The sequence below is a fragment of the Manacus candei genome, unplaced genomic scaffold (genome assembly GCF_025592945.1).
Source record: "Manacus candei isolate 608988 ecotype Guabito, Panama unplaced genomic scaffold, ASM2559294v1 h1tg000022l, whole genome shotgun sequence".
NCBI classification, from domain to species: Eukaryota; Metazoa; Chordata; class Aves; order Passeriformes; family Pipridae; genus Manacus; species Manacus candei.
In genome coordinates this window covers 3160394-3180722 of record NW_026138070.1, presented here as the reverse complement: position 1 = coordinate 3180722, position 20329 = coordinate 3160394, and the positions used below count along the sequence as shown (strand labels likewise).

Here is a 20329-nt window from a genome sequence, read left to right as displayed (position 1 = left end):
TGCAGCATACATCTAATTTATACACAGTTAATGCCTGTGACTTGATACCTTTTTCGAGTGGGTTTATGTGTTCCAAGTACTCCAGTGTCACATACAAGAGTTCTGATTATTTCCATATTTGTCATATACTGCCAAAAGTCTTAAAGACCAGTTCAAAACAGGAAAGCTGTTGTGTCTCTGGATATGCTTGGAGAGCTCTCGCCTGGAAACGTGTTTTACATCCTAGTGCAGCACAAGTAAAGAACATTTATATTTAGATGTGTGTCTAATCTAACAAGTAGTGCAGGAAACTGCCTTTATGGCTTTCTCTCAGGCTTCTGCCAGGTCAGTGCGAGTTTAAGATTATTCTTGGGCTGTTGCTACAAGGGTTTGTGTTCTTTTCTGAGAGTCACAACATGAAAATTAGAAGTAAGGAGATAACTCCATGACCCCCCCAATTCCAATGAATTCTGTCTGTGAGCTAGACTGTACTAGTAAAGAACATGAGATTGGCAAGCCATTAATGGTCACAGAAAAGTGTTATGTAAATATTTGGTTCTTTTAAATGTACTTCCCCTGGAAAGCAGCAGCCTGTGCTGGTTGTTCCTTTGCTCTCCACTTCCAACCCACCACTGGGAGATGTGCAGTGAGGTTTCAGAGTTGGAGACAAAGTCAACAGCAGGTGATTTTAAATTAATGTTTTTTGCCTTTGTGCATCCACATCTCTGTTAGCTGTGATTTGTACAGTAAGGTCAAAAGCAGTGGGGTTGAGAGTATCAGTGACAGTGAGAAGTAGAAAATATGGACCTAATTGTATGGAGCAGTAGGTAAAATAAACTGCCAAGAGTATATTCTCAAGGTTCTCAGGTTTTACTGGTTAATATTGCTTGAACCTCTGCATGTGTCCCAGATTCTGTCCTGACCTTGGACTTGATCTAGATCTGACTTTTAGAGTCTTTACAGCAATATCAGTCACTTATGGGCCACAGTTCAAGGCCACACATCAAGGAGACATTATTCTCCTGGGAAGCCCTTCTTAAGATTTGCTTAGAAGCCAGAGAGAAAATACATTTATCACTCTAATCAGTGAATGACTTGAGCAGTGATTTCCTTCATATCCTTCCTTCCTTTTCCCAACGGGATAGCAGGTCTTCCCTATAATCTTGGAGCAGGTTTGTCCCTTTTTCTTGCTCTAGAGCTCTTTCTCTTGCTCTAGCTTGTTTGTCCTAGCCCTTGCACAGCTGTAGCCAAGGGCTTTTCCTCAGCATCAGCCCAACCTCCCATCCTCAGTCCCTGTCCAACTGGATCTTATGGGTTTACATTCCTCTGTTAGTCTGGGTTGTTACACTGCTTTTATGGAGCAGCTCTGAAATCCCCCCAGTGTGCAGGTTGCCATCAGTGTGGTGTGAAAAGAGAGCCAGACTGTGCTCTCCAAGCCATCCAGAACTGTGTTGGCTGCCTTTACTGCCCTATCACATTGCAAATGGATATCTAGTTTTCTGCTTGCTGTTTTCCCAACCCAGGAGGGGTTTTTTTTTAATGTTTTGTTTTATTTTACTGCTTTGCAGCTATCTCCTTGTCATTTAATATTTGCCTTCTGGATTATTTTTCCCCAGATGAACCAGGTTGCAATTTTGCAGGTTGAATCCCATTTAATTTCCTGCCATGTTTCTGACCTCTTCAGGTCCTTTAGTACTTCACTGTCCTCACTGGAGTTTTAAACACCTCCTTATTTGTCCTCCAAATTTAGTTTCACATCACTAGATCCTTGAAGTTAAGCAAGCCTGGGGTTTTGTCTGCACATTTTTCAGCACCTCAGTAGATGCTTCTTTTTCTGTGACAAGTATCACCTGCTCAGTGTTCTTCTGTTAAGTTTTATTTTATCACTGGTAACTTGCTGTAGTTCATTTGGAGAACCTGGCACTGTTCTTGAAGTGTCTCCTCTTCGTTGTTGATTTACTTACAGTAAATGTGGATTTCCTTGTGGGAGAAGTAGTTCCCCAAACTGCAGCCCTGTGCCTCTTCAGGCACGTTTCACCTCAAAACAGGCTGATTTCATCTCAAAACATCCATTTCTGTATGAAAATGCACCAAAACCTGAAATGATCTCTAAATAAATGAAGCTGCCCTTTAGCATAAACAGAAAGTGGTTCTCTGTTCCCTTTGCCTATTCAAGGAGTGCTTCTATCTGCCATGAGACACTTCTGGCTTGTACTTGTAACTCTGGTTTTCTGTTCTATAGCTCTCTGTAGGAATGTGTTGGGGGGGTTTCTTGGTTCTCCTCAGGTTTTACTTTGCAAAGGAATGACTCAGATGAGGGAAGTGCACACGTCTCATGCTGTACATCAAGGAACTAGGAGGGCTTTTTGTCAGAGAGGGCTCGAGTGATTCTTTGCCTGGGAGTGGAATCCTGTCAAGACTGCTTTGCATGCTCACTCTTCTTAAGGGGATAGTCAACTTCCTCTTAAAGCTCCATGGGAGGAATTCAAGCAGTTGAGACTTGTGGTGACTCTTCTGGAGCTCCTAAAATCAGGAGAACTGAGGATGGAGTGCAGTTCCACCTGCATTTCACTGCACTTCTGAAGCTCTATATGCTCATCCAGTGGCTAATCATAAAGAAGTCAATCTTTAATTAATAGAACTTATTCTTTCAAGAAATAAAAATATAATTTTGAAAGGGATATGACTTTAGAAATAAAGGAGAGTGGAGTTAAACCCAAGAACTTGTGTGTGAGAAAGAAATACAGGGAGCAGGTTTTTCCTCTGTGCCCTCCTCCAGCACTGACAGGCTGGAAATCTCACAGTTTGTTCCCTTTGCCTTCCCCCACTGGAACAAAGAGCTGAAGGACAATTCCTTGGGAGCACAGGCTCTGTTCTTCACAATAAAGCAGAATTTGCAATGCATGACTGAAGAAAATAACTCTGATACATGTAGTTTTCATGGTTTTTTTTTAATCCACAGGATGCAGTAAAAGAAAGATTGAACCTTTAAAACGTTGAGTTTGCTTAATCATATTTTATTGCAGAGCCTATAATTGTAAAGCCACATGTATAAAAATGTCAGAGTTTCTAGAACAATACATTGCCCATTGCTTGTGGCCAGCAAAAGTCCAGATGATTTGGAGAATCCAAACTCTGCACTGACATATCCCTCTCCCTTTCCTTTTTAGAGGGTTGAGTGGGATTGGTTTTACAGCAGGTACCAAACTCTTAACACTTTTTTGTGCATTATTGCAAATACCCACTGTATGTCTGAATAATGTTTCCAGGAGACTGTTTCTAATTGTCTGCAATTCCAGAGACCATTTATATTTGGAGCACTCAGTTGTCTAGAGTTGGTTGTCTTTGTCCCCTTTTTTGACCTTGACTCAGTTTAACTATTTGGAAGGAGTGGAAGTAAAAACCACAGTGTTTGGACCTACAGCAGCAACATAATCCTTCATTAATATTATATAGATGTGGTTCTTTTCACATCTGCTCTATAGGAATGTTTTTATGTAATAGGAGGTTTAAGGGAAAAATAAGCAATTATGGGTTAGGCAATGTTTAATCATACAGGTCTTACACTTTACATATGTTACACTGATGAGCCTCTGGAGATTGAGCTAGACTTGGAGCAGAGAGAGGAAAACCTCAGAACAACCCCCTTACCTGTTTGTAAAAGACCCTTTTCCAAGCCCAAGGTTCAAGTTGCTGAGGCTGTTCATTGCAGCTCCCTCACATTGTGCCTCTGGGGTTTTGTGCACCCTGCCTTTTAGCAAAGAAGCTGTAGATGGTTTAAATTCCAAAAGGGAGGGCTAAACCTTTAGTTAAGACTTATGTAACTTTTTGCTTTGCTGTGACAGAATGTATTAAACTGAACACAAACCTGGCTTAAGAAAACTGCAGTCACTGGGTTCACCACTGGTGACACATCTGTTGGCATTAAACAGGGAGGCTTTGTGAGGGACTGGCTGTCATCCTAAATCCCAGCAGCTCTTCTGTGAGGAAGAAGGGTTTCCCATTCAAACATTAGTATTTAACTTGACATTTGAGGGCAGAAAGACACCCTGGATGCTTTCAGACTGTGGTCAAGGGAAGAGAGGCTCTGGAAGGGAATGTTGTGAGGGGAGGACTGATGGAGAAAATGGTAAACATTGACGTGAGCAATGCTGAGGAGTTACCTGAGCATAAAATGTGAAGTTGTGTTTTTCTTTAGATGTCCATTCATTAATAGCAACAAATAGTTTCATAAAGATAGTGAATCCAGAGTTCTTACTGTGGTGGTCTCCACAACCCCAAAATATTTACCTGTGCCTTGGTAAGTTCCTCTCTAAGGGCAGGTGCATTTCCAGCCCTGGGGAAAGGTGCTGCACCCAGCAAGCTGTGCCCAGCCAGGGTTAAACTGCTGCTCAGGCTGGGTTCAGAGCAGACACCAGGGCCAGCCTGATGGCACTGTGGGCACTCACTGCTTTGGAAAAGGTGTGAGTTAGTGAGGAAAAGGTGTTGTGTTGTATTAGACTGGTCTGGTGTGAAAAGAGAGATGGCTGAAAATGGACATTGTGGGCACAGTACTTGCTCCCTTCCAGTGCAACATGTCTGGAGGCCGTGGAGAAGTTTCTTGGGACACACAGACTTTTGCAGTAGGTGACTAATGTTTTCCAGTTTGGTTAAATCCAAGGCACTGTCATGTTGGCCTGGTGTAGTCCATCAGAAATAGAAGTAATTATGAACTTCCTTCTGAAAAGAGCTGATAAATCCTTTGTTGGATTTACCACAGATTTATTCTACTACTTAAACTTAGTGTGACATGAAGCATTTGCTTCACAAAGTGGAATTCTTCCTCAGTGTGCCCACTTCACAGTATTTAGCTGTTAACTCAAAGGAATGCAGCTAGACAGGGAGAAAGTTTTATGTCTTCTGGAAATATTTGTATTTCTAGAGCCTGCATGTTCTGTCTAATTATCTTCTATTTCAGCCAAAGGTTTTGGGTGCCAAGGCCAAAAGGGAAAAGGAACACCTTTTACTCTGTTGCATGTTTTCTGGTATTCATGTGGTTCTTAGATCACAGAATCTCTGCTAAAGGATGCTGCTGTCTTGGAGTATTCTGTGTAGCACTTGTCTTGGGTGGAAACAATTACAGAGAGCTGCTGATTTAACTAGCCTGCAGTGGTGCCTCCTAAAATAGAATTGGAGAGTCTTTGGAAAAGAAAAAAAATATTATATTCATTCATTAGCATCAGCAGAACCTAGTACAAATTCATCAAAGACTGGGCCATAAATTATTTGCAGTTTCCATTCACAGATTTGCCTGCTCAGAATGAGGTGGGATAAGGTGGGAGCGTCTGCACCTCAGGAAGGAACAAAAGCTTTATTCAAACCAGCTGGAATGTCCTGAGTTCTGCAGAGAACCCGTCGGGCTCGAGCCCCACGACTGACAGACATCTCATCCACATTCTGTGGGTTTTCATAATCTTCTGGCCCATTTTCTAGGATTTTCAGTTCATAAAAATAGCAGGAAAGATGAAACTGGTGTAGTGCAATAGGAGTATAGGATTTGTTTATTTACTCATTTCTAAGGCACAAATGGCAGGAGCTGCTCCCCAGTGTGACCTCCTGGCCTGACACAGCTGCTGCTGGTGCCAGAGGGGTGAAGTCTGGTACAACGGGTCTGGGCCATTCCTGGGAATGTCTTACTAGTCTTAACAGGGATGGAGGTAAGTGTGGATATTTTGTGTGCTGAACAATGAGTCCATGGGCACCTTCTGTTGCCTGCACAACCAGGGAGAGTCCTTGGGGATTTCCGTGTATGGATTTGCTTCTCTCGTGTGGATTTGGAATAGAGTCTGTCGAGTTGTCTTTCCGTTTGCCTTCACTCCTGGTGATTTTGCCTTGAGGTTATGTTAAAGGTTTCTGCACATCCTTCAGTTTGTAACCTGCATCAAGAAGTGCCCTTTAATTACCACAGTAATCAGCTTTGAGTAGAGAGTGTCTGACCATACCCAGAGATGGACTTTTTCCATCCTCAGACCAAATACAAAGATGTAGGAAATACCCATTTTAGACAAAATTAAGATCATCTCTCCATGCTGTATTTCCAGTCATTTTGTCCCTTACTAGAATTCCTTGCTACATCCTAAATATCAGGGCAGCAGGTTCTCTGAGGTTACTCCCCGTGTTTAAAACAGTGGAAATATTAAACCGTGCAGCCGGTCAGGTTTGCACTGACAGGTTTTATTTTCAAAACCAAGAGATACAGCATTGCTTTAAAACTAATACCACTTCTGAGCAGTGCTTTAAGCCAGCTTAGTCGGGGTTCATATTTATGCAGCAATTACAGGCTTACTTGAAAAGCAGGAGAGCTCAGGGCGAGGTGTGTTCTCAGGGCTGTTTACCTGTTACTAGACAGACTTTTCCCTGTCATTACCGGGAGGTTTTGTGTTCAGTCCCACTCCGGAGCCGGTAGATGGGAGCCCAGGGCCTGCTGGGATGGGGTTTTACACTTGTGCTGTCCTTTTGCCCTTCCCCTGAACTCTTTTCATTTCAGTCATGAGCAAACAGTCAGTGCCTGAACTAACAACCCCGCAATCCTCCAAAGCACGCTCCTTACAGTACCAAACAAAGGGAGGCCCGCGTGGGCCGGCCCAGGCCAAGGAATGCAGCTTCGGGGTTCTGCTCCATAAATTTAACCAGCACGACAAAAAGGAGATAATATGAGCCTTCGTGATGATCTGAAAGGGGGAGGTTTGTGTCCCATTGATTGCGGTCTGGCCCCGCGCCAGCCCCGAGCCTGACCGACAGTTGAACCATATCGTTAAGGCGTGTAATACAGCTCGAGTCTTGTACAGCAGCCAATGAGTACATATCCAGAGGGCAAAAGTTTATAAAGAGTCGAAGCTGTCCTGTTTAACCCTCTCACACTGCCTGTAATGTACACTGCTGCCATTCAGAAATAGGCACTTCGCTATTAAAATGTAAACCTTCGACTTGCTGTGCTTGGAAAACATACATGTGTGTCTGATTTCTAATGTGCAGCAGATTTATAAAGTGATCGCAGAAAAATATGTAAAACTGATCTTTTTATTTTTTTTTTAACCAAAAAAAAAAAAATCCAACACAGTGCTTTTTTTTTTCAGCGCTGCATTATCCAGAGTTACTTTTTTTGTTCAGGGACGTCTTCTGGGTTGTTCTGCAAACTCTTTCATACAGATGGAGCTATTTATTGCCTTGATGTCACCTCATTTAGCATGTGGCTGGTATTTTTATAGATAATTTTTTCACCTAATGTTGCTGTTAACATGTGGAATGCTCTTTATCAGTTTTGTAAGTACAGCCAGCCTATCTGAATTGTTCTTGCATCTGTGAACTTTAAAAATCAAAACAAACCTTGCGAGTAGCTTTTTGTTGGGTGAGGTTTGTGCTGGAGGACTTTGCTGTGCCTGTTGCATCCCCAGTTGTAGTAGCTGAGAAGTATAAAAGGAGGGACTGAAAGAGAAAAAGATCCAGTCATCAGAGTTGATTCACACAGTCCTTCATGCACACCCACAGTCTCTGTCCTGGTGCTGGGCAGGGCCCCTGGTTTCTTCTTCCCCAAAGTGGGTTTGGTTTCCCAGAAAGGCAGGAGTACAATGTGGAAGCATTTCTGTTATACTCCAAGTATTTTACACTCAAAGTGAAGTGACCGTGTTTGCATTTACTACAACTGGATATTGCTTGGCCAGCATGGATGGGGGTTTGATGGGACTGTTATAAATGTGACTCCCTGGAATTGTCCAAGGCCAGGTTGGATGGGGCTTGGAGCAACCTGGGATGGTGGAAGGTGTCCCTGCCTGTGGCAGGGGGTGGAGTGAGTTGAGCTTCAAGGTCCCTTCCAACCCAAACCAGTCTGGGATTTTATGAGCACAGACACAAGACTAATGCTCCAGCTGCTACAGGGCCCTGCCTGGCAGCAGACAGGATTTAATATTTCAAACCCTCCACAGTGCCCTGAGGCTCAGCAGTGTAATGGCCTGGGCACTTTAGTTTCACTAAGGCATGTTCAGCTCCTGTTTCCAGATTGGTGTTTGCAGGAAATCCCTGCTAAGAATCTTTTACATCGAGTCAGAAGGTGAATGGGAGCATTTTTCAACATAATTTTGAGACAGGAAACTTTAAGGTGACAGCTGTAGCCATTCCTGTGATCCACACAGGAAGAGTCTGGGGGGAGTTGGGAGCTGAGTTGGCAGTGTTAGGTTTTGTCAACTTCTTCAGCTTGGTGATGGCAAAGTGCTTGGAAAAGTGTGGGGTTTGCTGCACAGCTGTTCCAGGCAGAGGGGGGTTGTAAGGAAGTGCCAGAGGTTGATGCCCAGAGTATGGCTGTTGTCAGTGCAAGGCAGTTGTCTGGAATAAAAGCACATACACCTTATGCACATGTTGGATTTGTGATATGGATGCCATAATTAAGTCATGTCTCTTAACCCCTTCTCAATTCCTTTTGAACTCGGAGCCCGATGAGGTTGTGTACAGCCATAAACCCAGGGAATAGCTCTCAATTTGGTTTTGATCTGGTGTACACAAGAAGAGGGAAGGGGGAGAAGAGCTCCATCTCCAAGAAGCTGGCAGGAACAACCTCCATGGTAAGCAGTTGCTCCTTCAGCACACTGGATCCTCCTAAAGGCACGTCGGGTCAGCTAAAGGTCTGCAACATCTGAGCTGGGAGATCCCTCCAAAGAGGAGGGATTTGACTGTAAGTGGGAGGTTTTAACCCCAGGCACCATTTATTTGCATGTTTCTGCCTGAAACGAGCATTTTGGGAACACATTTAACAAGCACAATATATTCCATGCGTTCGCTGGAATCAACGGCCCATATGAGCTTCCTCAGATCTGCAGTCAGCAGGGAGCTGTCTGGCCCAGGATTTTACACATTCTTGCATCTAAGGGAGACATTCTGATGCCAAATCCAACACTCAGCTGACGGCACCGTGTGTGCATTTGAACACACCTTCACAGCATCTGTGTTGGAAGCGGGGAGTGAATCCCGTGGCAGAGCTGTGCTGGATCTCTGGGATCAGACAATGACCTGCCTGTTGGGAACTGCACCCCAAAGTTCAGCACGGGGCAGGAGGCAAGTGCACTGAGCCCTTGAAATAAGAATCACCAGGGAACATGGAATCCAGGCTGCCACAGGTTTTCCTGAGATGAGGCCCAAGGCCTAATCTCAGATGCTGAGACCTGGCCCAGGAAATCCTGCTCTCTGTTCCTGCTGCTCGGGAAATTCAGGGCACGTTCCTGCTCGTTGCAAGGGGGTCAGCACGTGAAACAGAGTGAGTGCACCAGTGAGAAAAGATTTGTGGAAATTGTGGCTTTTTGGTGCTGTGCAGAGGTGTGCTGTGCAGAACAGCCCCTGCCAGACATGGCACACGTCTGTTCTCCTTTGTTCTCTGTGAGCCCCCCAGGTACAGCTGCAGCATCAGGAGCTGGTGGCTGTGATGGCTGAGTTTGGAGCTCAGTTTTTAAGGCAGACATTGTTCAGCACTTAATTGGCTCTGGCACTTCTGAGTGTGCTTTCTTTGGTGTCCTCACATCACGTCTGATTAAGCACTGTCCTGCATTTCATGGACTTCATGTGCATGGGATGGTGATCCCATTGGAAGGCTGCAGGTGCAGGTCAGTCTAGAACTCCAGCAAGTGTGTCAGGTGGTTTAGTTGTGTATTTTATGGTAGAAGATAGAATCACAGAACCACCTTATCAGATTAAGTCACTTTTAATGTCTGAAATGCACTGAAGTCCCCTCAGACAAAGCACTCCCTGTATTTAGGAACCAGACTTTTCCCAGAGCCGAGTAAGAAAGAGTTTGACATTATTTCTTGAAAAAGCCAGCAGCTATTGAAAATTGCCTCTTACAGTACCTGCCATTTTCCTTTGTTTGAATTAAGGTTGGTTTGTAATTATTACAAGGGGATAAAAACTGTTCCCAGGCTGGAAGTCAGTATGCCAGGTTACAGCCCAGAGCAGGCTTTTGGCAATAAATTTTATGCAAACCTGAAAAAACAAGTTTACAATGGAAACACTGACTGATTTTGAGCTGTACCAGAACCAGTAAGTTACTGCTTCACTGGGCTGGGCTGACAAGGTGGTCAGACTGGAACACACCTTTGCTGGTGACGGTTGCTGAAGTTTTGGCAGCATGAACTGGGTCTGGCTGAAGGAAATGATTCCTAGAGAGTGTGGGGGAGAGCCCTGGGGCCCAGGATCCCTTGGGAAGGTGCCCATGTTTGGGGGCACACCCAGGTGTGGCCCTGGGGTTTGGGTGCAGGCAGGTGGTGCAGCAGGTGGGGTCTCTGTGAGGAGCCTGGTCTATTAAATATTAATTTCAGGTGTCAGAATTCCATCTCCTTGCCCTGAGAGCTGTTGTTTGTGCAGGATTTGGGGTGTCCGTGCTCAGGTTTGGGTTTTTGAACAGATCTGTAGTTGCCAGTGCTGTTCTCTTACCCAGAGGACAGATGAGAGATTCCCCAGATACATATTTTAAATGAAAAGTCTAATGATTAATGTGTCAGTCATGGGGTTTGTCCTTGTTTTTTTCTCTCAGGAGAAGTTGCTACATTTCCTAAAGTTGTTTCATTGTGAATAATTATTCTGGGTGTGATACTGAGGAAACTGAAAGATGTAAATTTGTAAATAATTTCTAAATCATTTTAGAAGTGGGATAGTTTGTTTTAACAGACCAGCATCTGTTGATACGCACAGTTTGATGCCTTCTGAATTTTATTTTTAAGGTTTCTGTCAGGGCAGTCTGAGTACACTTCAGGGAAATTTTTTAGGTCCAGAAGACCCTCAAAGATGAGTAACAGTTCCTGTTCTCAAAACTACTGTGTATTTATGCACCTCTGCAGGAATCACATGTGCAGACCTGGTGGTGTGAACCTGATGGGTGGGTACCTGGTAGGAATGAATGTGCAGAGAAGGAACAAGGACTGGGGATTCTGGAAAACCTGTGATGTCTCTTACAGAGTTTTCTCAACCTCAGTTGGTAAATAATTAATAATACCTGACCACTTCCTTCATCAGTGGGTTGGTGTTGTTTGATTACAAAACTTCTGGCTTAAAACTGGTCAACTGAACCCCAAGGATTCTTTGAACTGCTGAGCAAACACCAACCAGTTAAGGCTGTGCACTGGTTCCCAGTGTGCCCAGTGAGCTGGATGAGAGCTCCAGAGCTCAGCTGTGAGCAGGGCACAGCTCTGGTTGGCCTCAACCTCCCACCACCCTCTGGAAGCCCTCTGTGGCTCCATCCAGCAGCACCACTCCCTGCTGTGCCAGGCAGACGAGAGGGCATTCCTGCCTTGTATTGCCTTTGTGTGCTTATTAAAAAGGAATCAGCAGATCTGCTGAGTGCCTGGGTAATGGGACCCAGATGTGGGCACCACCACTCGCTCTGCTTTACAAATCTGCAGCTTTGGGGATTTCATCAGCGTTGCTTATTATTTACAGAACGTAACTTGAGACAGAAGAACAAATTTTTAGATTAAAAAAATCAAGTGGTGTGGAATGTTTTTAGCTGTGCAGACCAAACAGAGCAGATTGCCAAGGGGGTGATGGACTAAATCAAAGCAGTTTAGGCTTGAACCAGTGGCACTGGGTTGGAAAGCTGCCGACCTTATCACTGAGATGGGAGTGATCTGTTATCACCAGGATGAATGTTTGAGCATGGAGGGACAGCAAGCACTGTACTTGTACTCTGAAGTGCTTCTTCCATTTAAAAACAAAAACCAAACCCTAAAACAAACCACAGCTCAGAATTGCCAAACCTTCCAGAAACCCACTGTGGTGCCCAGTACCTTCATAGTACTGGTACTTCCCACTGACCTGCTTTAAGCCAGGTATTAGAAACCAGTGTTCACAGTTGTTCTAGTTCCTATGGGATTAAAAGGTCCTATTTTATTCCCACTTTTAGGGTAGTCTTGCTTGCAGTGCTTCAGATCCCTCCTCTCAAGGTACCTCAGAACATAGAGAAGGTGGCATAGATCAATGTTTATCTGAAGGATGGTTCATGTAAAACCCACTGCACAGTGCTGCTCCTCACTCCCACGGGGCTGCTTATCCAACCTTCCTGAAAGCAGGATGGGAAGTGTCTCAGCAAAATGTTACTGACTGGCCAATAGTTAATTAAGACCCACCTTATGCTGCAGACACTCCTTAGACTTGTCAGTAGAAGCTGTGGGTGGCATAGAGAGGTTTAACAGCTGATGGAGGCTTCTTGGATCAGTGATATTTTGCCCTTTTCCTGCTTTGAGAAGTTAAGAAGTTGGACAAGCAGCAAGATGTGAATTACACTGGTTGGAATTCTTTAATTTCTTTGGAACTTCGCCTCAACGTTTTCCAATTCATGGAGGCAAACACATACTTTGGTTTACTGATTTGTAAGAGTTTTAATAGGTAAAAACAGGCAGGTGTTTGTTCATTTCTGGTGTAAGTTCAGAAAGACAACAGTGCTGTACCTGTACAGGTGAATCCTGCTCATATCCAAGAAACCCAAGGGGCAGGAGAGGTGTATCTAAGAAGTCTAAGGAGCAGAAGGCAAATGCTCTGTGTGCTGATGCTGGGCAGCTTCAAAAGCAAAGGTGATGGTCTGTGGGACTTTGCCCAGGTCTCTGGATCAGAAAGGCTTGAGGCAGTTCCTCATGCAGGGTCTTTACAAAGAGTCAGGATAGGAAGCAGAGAGCACTAATCCAAAATGGTGCATTTGGCTGGGAAATCAGTAACAGCAGTAGCCTGGAAGAGGGATGAAATAGCAGGGAGCAGCCCCAGAGTGATGCTGCTGGGAAGGGACAGGGCTCGGCAGCCTGTAACACAATTCTTCAGGGGCAGGGCGTTCCAGGAGCTTGAAGGAATTCAGAGTATTATTTTTTAACAAAATACTGCTCAGGGAGGAACCAAGCCTGCAGTGCTGTGGCCAATACTGACCTCTGATGTCTGTCAGCCCTCAAGTGTGTGCCTTTATTATTGCCATTTTTTAATAGACACTCAGAAAGGTAAAGTGTGTTAAACCCTGGTATGGATATGGTAATTAATGAGGATTTTTTCTTTTGTCTTAATTTAACTGCACTTTCCTGTTTCCACAACCCTTCAGTTTGCAGTCTACTGGCACTGTCCATCAGTGTGAGCTCTCTCTAGGTTGATATACTTCTATTTTCTGTAGAGCACTGAGAAGAAACAGTCAAATCAGTAAAGCTCTGCTGATAAATAGATCCCAATTCTGCAGACAGTAGACTCAGTTTAGGTTGCTTCTTCCTATTCATTTAGCCCCTGCCCTTTAGCCACTGCAGACACTTCTTGGAGATGAAGAACCACCCAGTGCCACGTCTTCCAGAGCAGGTCTTACAGGATCCATATGCTTTGTCTGTGAAGACCTTGGATTTTTGAAGGCTTTGTCACACCTCATATTTCAAAATAAGCAGAGCTGTGTGTGCTGACAGGTGTCAGTGGGAGGCAAAGGGCTGCCCCAGGTCACCTCTGTGTCTCTCGTGCAGGACGCAGGCGGAGCGAGTGCGGAAGCCGCGGTGCTGCCGGGGGCCCCAGGGGCTCCTGCCCCGCTACCTGGAGAGCCAAGCAGAGGGACAGGAGCAGCTCTTCAAGCTGACAGACAACATCCAGGATGAGTTGTGAGTACTGACTGACACAGCCATTTAAACTGCTCCGTTTGTACTGTCGTGTCTGTGGGGAACAGGGGCTAAAACTGCTTCACGCACACAGACGCACGTTCAGAGTTGGGTCTCTCACCACACGAAGGTCATTGAGGGGCTGGAGTGTTCCCAGAGAAGGGAACAGAGCTGGGAAGGATCTGGAGCTGGGGGGACTCAGCCTGGAGAAAAGGAGGCTCAGGGGGACCTTCTTGCTCTCTGCAACTCCCTGACAGGAGGGGGGAGCCGGGGGGGGTGTCGGGCTCTGCTCCCAGGGAACAAAGGGACAGGATGAGAGGAAATGGCCTCAAGCTGTGCCAGGGGAGGTTTAGATTGGATATTGGGAAAATTTCTTCATGGAAATGGTTGTTAAGCACTAGGGCAGTGGTGGAGACCCTATCCCTGGAGGGACTTAAAAGAAGTAGATGTGGCACTTGGGAACATGGATTAGTGTGGCCTTGGCAGTGCTGGGGGAACAGCTGGACTCAATGATCTTAGAGGGCTTTTCCAACCTTCATGATTCCATGATTGTACAGGAGAGGTCAGTTTGTTGGATGGGGGTCTGAAGGCAGCATTCATCCCTTACTGGTCTCCACCACAGTTACTGCTCAGCTGGGTCAGTGGGGAGTGTCAGACACTGTTCTGTCTCCCATCAAGGCTTGTGCCAAGGCAAAGGGGCAGAACTGCTGATGGTGGAGCTGCAGAGGGAGGTGCCAGTTCAGCAGGGTCCCTCAGTGTCCCCAGTGTCCCTGGGCAGGTCTGAAGCCATGGGACACTCCAGGTTCTGTGAGGAAGAGTTTGCAGTCTGCCACTTTCTTGTGGCCCTGTGAGTTTACACTTGGTTTATCCTGTTCCCATCCCATTCCAGGGTCTTTGTGCCTGGCTGGCTCTCAGGCAGGGGGAATGGAAAGAGCAATTTGTGACCAACAAAGATCCACAGCAGAGCAGTGGGCTTTGTCATCGAGTCCCACTGTTCATTCACTGTGACTCTTGCCATCAGGAACATCATTCAGCAGGAACACAGTGTTTCTTGTCATGGAAAATAAGTACAAAATTATGCCTCTGACTTTTATCCTAGTATCATAATCAGAAACACATTTAAAGACCTGATTATTTGCATATTTTCCTTCAGAGTTAAATCCATAAAAGGGGGTTTAATACCTTGCTCTACTGTTCTAACTAAATGTTTCCACATTTTTTTCCAGTTAGGCTCGCTGTTTCACTTCTGGAAAATATTGTGTAATTACTTCCTGATGTTGTTAAAAACCCCACAAATTCTCCAGAGATCTGGTTGCTTCTACTTTGTTCTACTGGATCATGTTTCATTTAATTTTTCATTTTATTAATTTGAGATATTTTTAATAGTGTAGATAGGTTTAAAAAATTAAAAAGTTGTATCTTTCAGTAGTATCTGAAAAGTTTAAAAATACCTGTTTTGAGAACTAGACACTGAGAAGAAAGTAACAGTTGGCAAGAGCAGAGGGGTAATGATGCATGACTCAAACTCAGAACAAAATGTAGAGCTTGAACTACAAATTAGCTAATGTTTCTGGGCTTCTCCATTAAATCACTGACCTCTGTTTCCATTCCTCACAATATATACATGACACCAGTAAAAGTCTTGTTGGGAAAGTAGATACATCATCTGTTGTTCTTATGGAGCAAACACAGCCCTGCAGTCCCACTGCCCAGGTGCTTCCCCTGGACCCTGGAGGAGCTGCTGGTGCCCAGTTGGTCCCCGGGGATGTCCCCGTGTCCCTGGTGGCACCGTGACCCCGTCGGATCCGGGCTCTCTGGGAAGCCCTGTGCTGTTTGATGTGCCTGGCCAGGCTGTTCCCCTGCAGCTGTAGTGCTGCTCCGGGTCTAAATTAAGTTTTCTGTGACACTTCATAAAAAATGTCACTCTCCATCCTATTTAACTAATTTCAAAGGCAGAACCTCCCCCTGAAGTGTTTGAACTCTGGTAGAAAACTGCGGGGCAGCTGCTGGTTTCCGGGCCTCTGTTAATGTTGTCTTTCACCTGGGCTCCTTTGAGCTGAAATTCCCTGGTTTTTTCCCAGTTTGTTTTACTTAAAGGAACACAGTTCATTTATCCTATCCTGGAGCTTTGTCCAAGGGTAGAGCTGGCAGAGCTCTAACAGGCCCTTTGTAATTAGGCTGGTTGTCAGCACTGAGATGACAGTGTGGGCTGGAATTGGTGGGGGCACCTTTCTCAGTGTGAGGGGAGTGAGGAGGGAGAGGCAAGTTCAGTGCAGAACAGTGTCTTTGAGAGGACTGGGAATACAAAATTGCTGGAGCTACCCTTTCATACCACAAAAAGAAACCATGACCTGACCTCTTGCCACATTTTTGGCTACTAACATTCCATTTATAGCTATGGGTTTATTTGGCTACAGCTCAGAGTGGTTTGTGCACAGTGTTACTTAAATGGCAGAGCCAGGGGTGGGTTTGGAGATGAGAAGCTTCTCTGCCACCAAAAACACTGAGCAGTGACAAACTCCCTGGGTTTCCAAGGCAACAGAGTGTTTTGCAGGATGTCTGAGGACAGCAGCACTCAGGTTTGGATAAGCAGTGGTTCAGAAGGCAGGGATTGGGAACCTGCCTGACAGCAGGAGAATCCTCCTTTTACAGTGCTTCAACCCTGGGGCTGTTGGCAGAGCTTTATTACTCTATTTAGCACTCCATTATTCTATCCAGTTATTATTTCAAATTCAAGTTGCTGAATTTTTCAGCATTTAAAAACCCCACTAATGAGGCTCATTTCAGTAGTAAATCAGAAGTGGGGGAGAAGCATTTGTGTGTGCAACCTCCATTGCACTTTTGCATCTCTCTTATGGTTATTTTTTTACACCCCAGCCTTTTCAGCCATCATAACTCTCAATATTCCTGACTCACTCTTCTCTCCCTCTTCCTATTCATCACTCAGCCTAATCTCCCTGGGGAAACCTGTTTGCTGCTTAACCTCTCACCCCGTGTTAAGCAGCTAATTTCTCTTTTCTGCTACTGATCCCAGCAGCAGGTTCAACTTATTTTGTGTTTTGAAAGGGGACCAGGGAAGCACAGGAGGGTTACAGTGTGGACAAGGATAATGCTCCCATCATAAATATCTGCACACCTTTCACGTAGCAGCTCTGGAACTGAAGTTGGTTCCAATTAAGCTTCAGCATTAGGACTTGCAAGGAAATTACTCTTCCTAAACCTTGTCAAAGGACATTTTTATGTGCCCCTGTAATGCCCAAAGCTGGCTGCCAGGCATTTAGCACTAATATTTGATTTACAGCATGATCTTTTTATAACTAGGGGAGAGGGTCCTTCATCAGCTCTGCTTTTAAACTGCCTAAATTAAACACAGATGAGTCGTACACGTTACACTGCTACATCTTCTGACACGCTCCTGGAGGTCACTCAAAACAGGTGAAGACGTGGGTTAGTTTGCTGGGTTTAGCTCCAAGCTAATAATTTCTGTTTTTTCCTTTGCTGCAGCTTCATAGCAGTGGAGAACATCGACAGCTACTGCGTGCTGATCTCCTCCAAGGCCGTGTACTTCCTCAAGAGCGGGGACTACACGGACCGCGATGCCATCTTCCTGGAGGTCAGGTATGATGACCTGTACCACTGCCTGGTGTCCAAGGACCACGGCAACGTCTACATCCAGCTCACCAAGAAGGCTGTGAACACCAGCAGTGGGGTGGCCATGCCAGGCCCCTCCCAGCAGAGACCTATGGTGAGCTCCTGGCACCTCCTTCCCTTCGTGTGCCCCGAGGGTTTGCTCTGTCAGCACTGGAACAGCTGTGCTGAGGTTTCAGTGAGTGGGGAATTGAAAGAGTCAGAATATCCTGAGCTGTAAGGGACCCACCAGGATCATCCAGTCCAACTCCTGTCCCTGCCCAGGACACCCCAACAATCCCACCCTGTCCCTGAGAGCGTTGTCCAAACACTCCTTGAGCTCTGGCACCACTGCCCTGGGGAGCCTGTTCAGTGCCCAGCCACCCTCTGGGGGAAGAACCTGCTCCTAATATCCAACTTCAGGCACTCCCTAAACTCCTGAGAAAGCTAAAGAAAGGCAAACCCTAAAATATTCCTTCAGGCAGAAAAGTAACAGGAAGAAACGTGTTTACCTATGAAAGGCTTTTAACTTTACCACATCAATGGAACTTGGGTACTTTGCTGGCTTTTTACTCATCTCCTACTTGTAGTGTTTTTTCGCTGTGAGGTCTCTAAGACTGGAAACAGTGTTTATGTCAAGCATATAAAAGTTAATCAAGGCTTTCTCTTCTAAAGCCCATTACAGGGCTTTTTGTGCCATTACAGTAGTTGCTCAGGGGCTGTTTTACAGGCCCAGTTACAAGCTCACCCCTGACCCAAGGCAGTTTACATTCCAAACAGAGCAGCCAGATAAAAGGTAGGAGGGGAAGCAAAGGAAAGAACCTCAGATATGTAAGATGTTCCTGCTCTCACCCCTGAGTACCTGTCTGTGTGCACCTGGTGCTCCACTTGCTTCTTCTTCCTCAGCCTCAGCACTGAGCAGGGATCTCCACTGACACCTTTCTGTTCCTCACTTCAAACCTAAAATCTCTCCTGCTTTAGCTGACGGCAGGAAACGAAAATCCCCTTTCTTTCTGCAGGTGAAAGTGAAATCAGAAGCCCTGGCAGTAAAGCTGTCTCAAGAAATCAACTATGCAAAGAGCCTTTACTACGAGCAGCAGCTGATGCTGAGACTCAGTGAAAATCAAGAACAACTTGAGCTGGACTCTTGAAAACCCACTTCCTCACTGCCAGAGTGACCTGCAAGCACCAGGCTGGAGCCAGAACTGAGAAGGAAAAAAAATATAATTTTAGTATTTAGTGAAAACAGGAGAGGTGGCTTTTCTTTTTCAAGCACTAGGTGTGTAACAGAGGTGTAGCTGACACAGCTTTGGGTCTGGGAGAAGCCCTGTATTTTGCTAACATGTATATATGTACAAGTGTCCATGTAAATACGAGCGGGCAGGCGGGTGTTGGTATAAATACAAGTCTGTTTACTGTGTAAAGAAATTAAAGGAGCTCTACTGAGTCATACTGCACTACCTGACACGAGCCCTCCTTTCTCTCTGTCTTTTTTTTTCCATTGAGAAAACTGCTGTTCAAAAAGTGCAGGAAAGGAGATAAACATTTAAAATATAAAATTAAGAGTTAATTCCAGCTATTGGAGCACAGGTGGCCTTGGTTTGGAGCTTTAACACTGTGAGAAGGGTGCATTGGTTGGGGTAGTTTAATGGGATTTTTGTTGGGTTTTTTTCTCCTAACTCACTAGTACAGGTGAGAGCACAGAGACCTGGTGTTCCACTGAAATGTCAGCCTCTTTTTTTAAACAAAAATTGCATTTTGGTGAATATTACAGTGAGGACTAACTAATTCAGTTTTGCATTCACGGTGTGCACCTCAAGGCTCCTTCTTCTGACTTGTTTCTAAAACAGTTGAAGGGAGGAGCCTTGGAAATGGAATCTCTAAGTTCAGGTTTTCCCCTCTCTCAGATGCAGGGAGGGTTTGGAGCTGGGGGGAGTAGTGCCTGGAAGGGGGGGGAGAGGAAATCACCAGCTTGTTCGACTTCACAACAACATCTTCAAAAGTAAAGTTTTAAAATAATAAAAGTAACATGTTTTTTCCCAACGTTGTACATCAAATCAATATTTGTCTCATTAACCATAACCACGCTGAAGATGAGGAATGAGTGTCCTTAAACCCACAGGAACTGGAACCCTCAGTGTCACTCCCTGGAGGTGCCAGGTTTTGGTGTGAAGATACAACTTCCCTGTAATGCTGAGTAACCTAAATTTTAAGGTAAACCTTTAGTTATTCGGTAAACCTTTGAGTTGCAGCTTTAAAAGATTAACTTGAAAGTCAAGTCCTTTCATAAAGGCACATGGGAGCATTTTGGTACTGAAGGTTAGAATGAAACCAGTTGTGAACTTGTGTTAAATACCTGCCTGCTGGAGGTGGGGAAGGAAAACAAGGAGCAGTTCTGTGCCCTGCTGAGCATTTACAGGGATGGATACTTGGGGTCTGTAACCTTTTATGCAGAGATGATGTGCAAACAGCTGAGCAGTGGTTGAACAGTCACCCTTGGAGTGCCCTGAACTCAGGGAGCCACAGTGGACAGTGGATCTCATTTGTGTAAAAAAACCTGTTCCAAGTGTAACAAAGAGTAGGTGAAATAACAGCTCAGCAGGGGCAGGAAGGAAGAACCGACTCTAAGTGGGAAAGAGGTGCCTCACACACAACATGGAAGTGACACATGTGACATGTGGGTGGTGGCAGCTCCTCTCTTTATCTTCCTTTCCCGCTGCTCCCCTTCCCTTTCCTGTCCTCCCCAGTCCTCTCCTCCCCTTTATTTTCCTGTCACATCCCTTTCTTTCCCTTTCCTGTCCTCCCTTTCCCTTCCTTTTCCCATCCTTTCCTATCTTTCCTGCCCTTTGTTGTCCTTCCCTCCCTTTTCCTGTCCTCCACTTTATTATCCTCTCCTCCCCTTCCCTCTCCTCCTGTCCTCTCTCCCTGGCACACCGTGGTCAATCCCCTGCTCCTGCCAAGGTGTACAAATCCAGGGAAATGTCACCACTGTCATTGCTGGAACTTCCCCTGCCCCCTCCCCAGTGACTGACTGTGCAGTCAGGTGTGATTCCCCTGCCCAGAGATAACTTACCTGTGCATGTGCTGCCTCTCCAGGAAGG

The 20329-nt window shown here is 45.4% G+C and overlaps 1 protein-coding gene across 6 annotated transcripts in view; it reads left to right on the top strand.

Annotated features, from left to right (window-relative positions):
* VPS13D (vacuolar protein sorting 13 homolog D) overlaps nt 1-18698 on the top strand; it is a 92730-nt gene extending 74032 nt beyond the window's left edge. For all 6 annotated transcript variants that reach the window (XM_051786477.1, XM_051786476.1, XM_051786475.1 and 3 more), the window contains 3 exons: nt 13473-13604; nt 17106-17346; nt 18248-18698. In XM_051786477.1, coding sequence (XP_051642437.1) covers nt 13473-13604; nt 17106-17346; nt 18248-18379 — 505 coding nt within the window. In that variant the 3' untranslated portion in view covers nt 18380-18698. The remainder of the gene's footprint in view (nt 1-13472; nt 13605-17105; nt 17347-18247) is intronic.
* Nucleotides 18699-20329: the final 1631 nt, after the last annotated feature.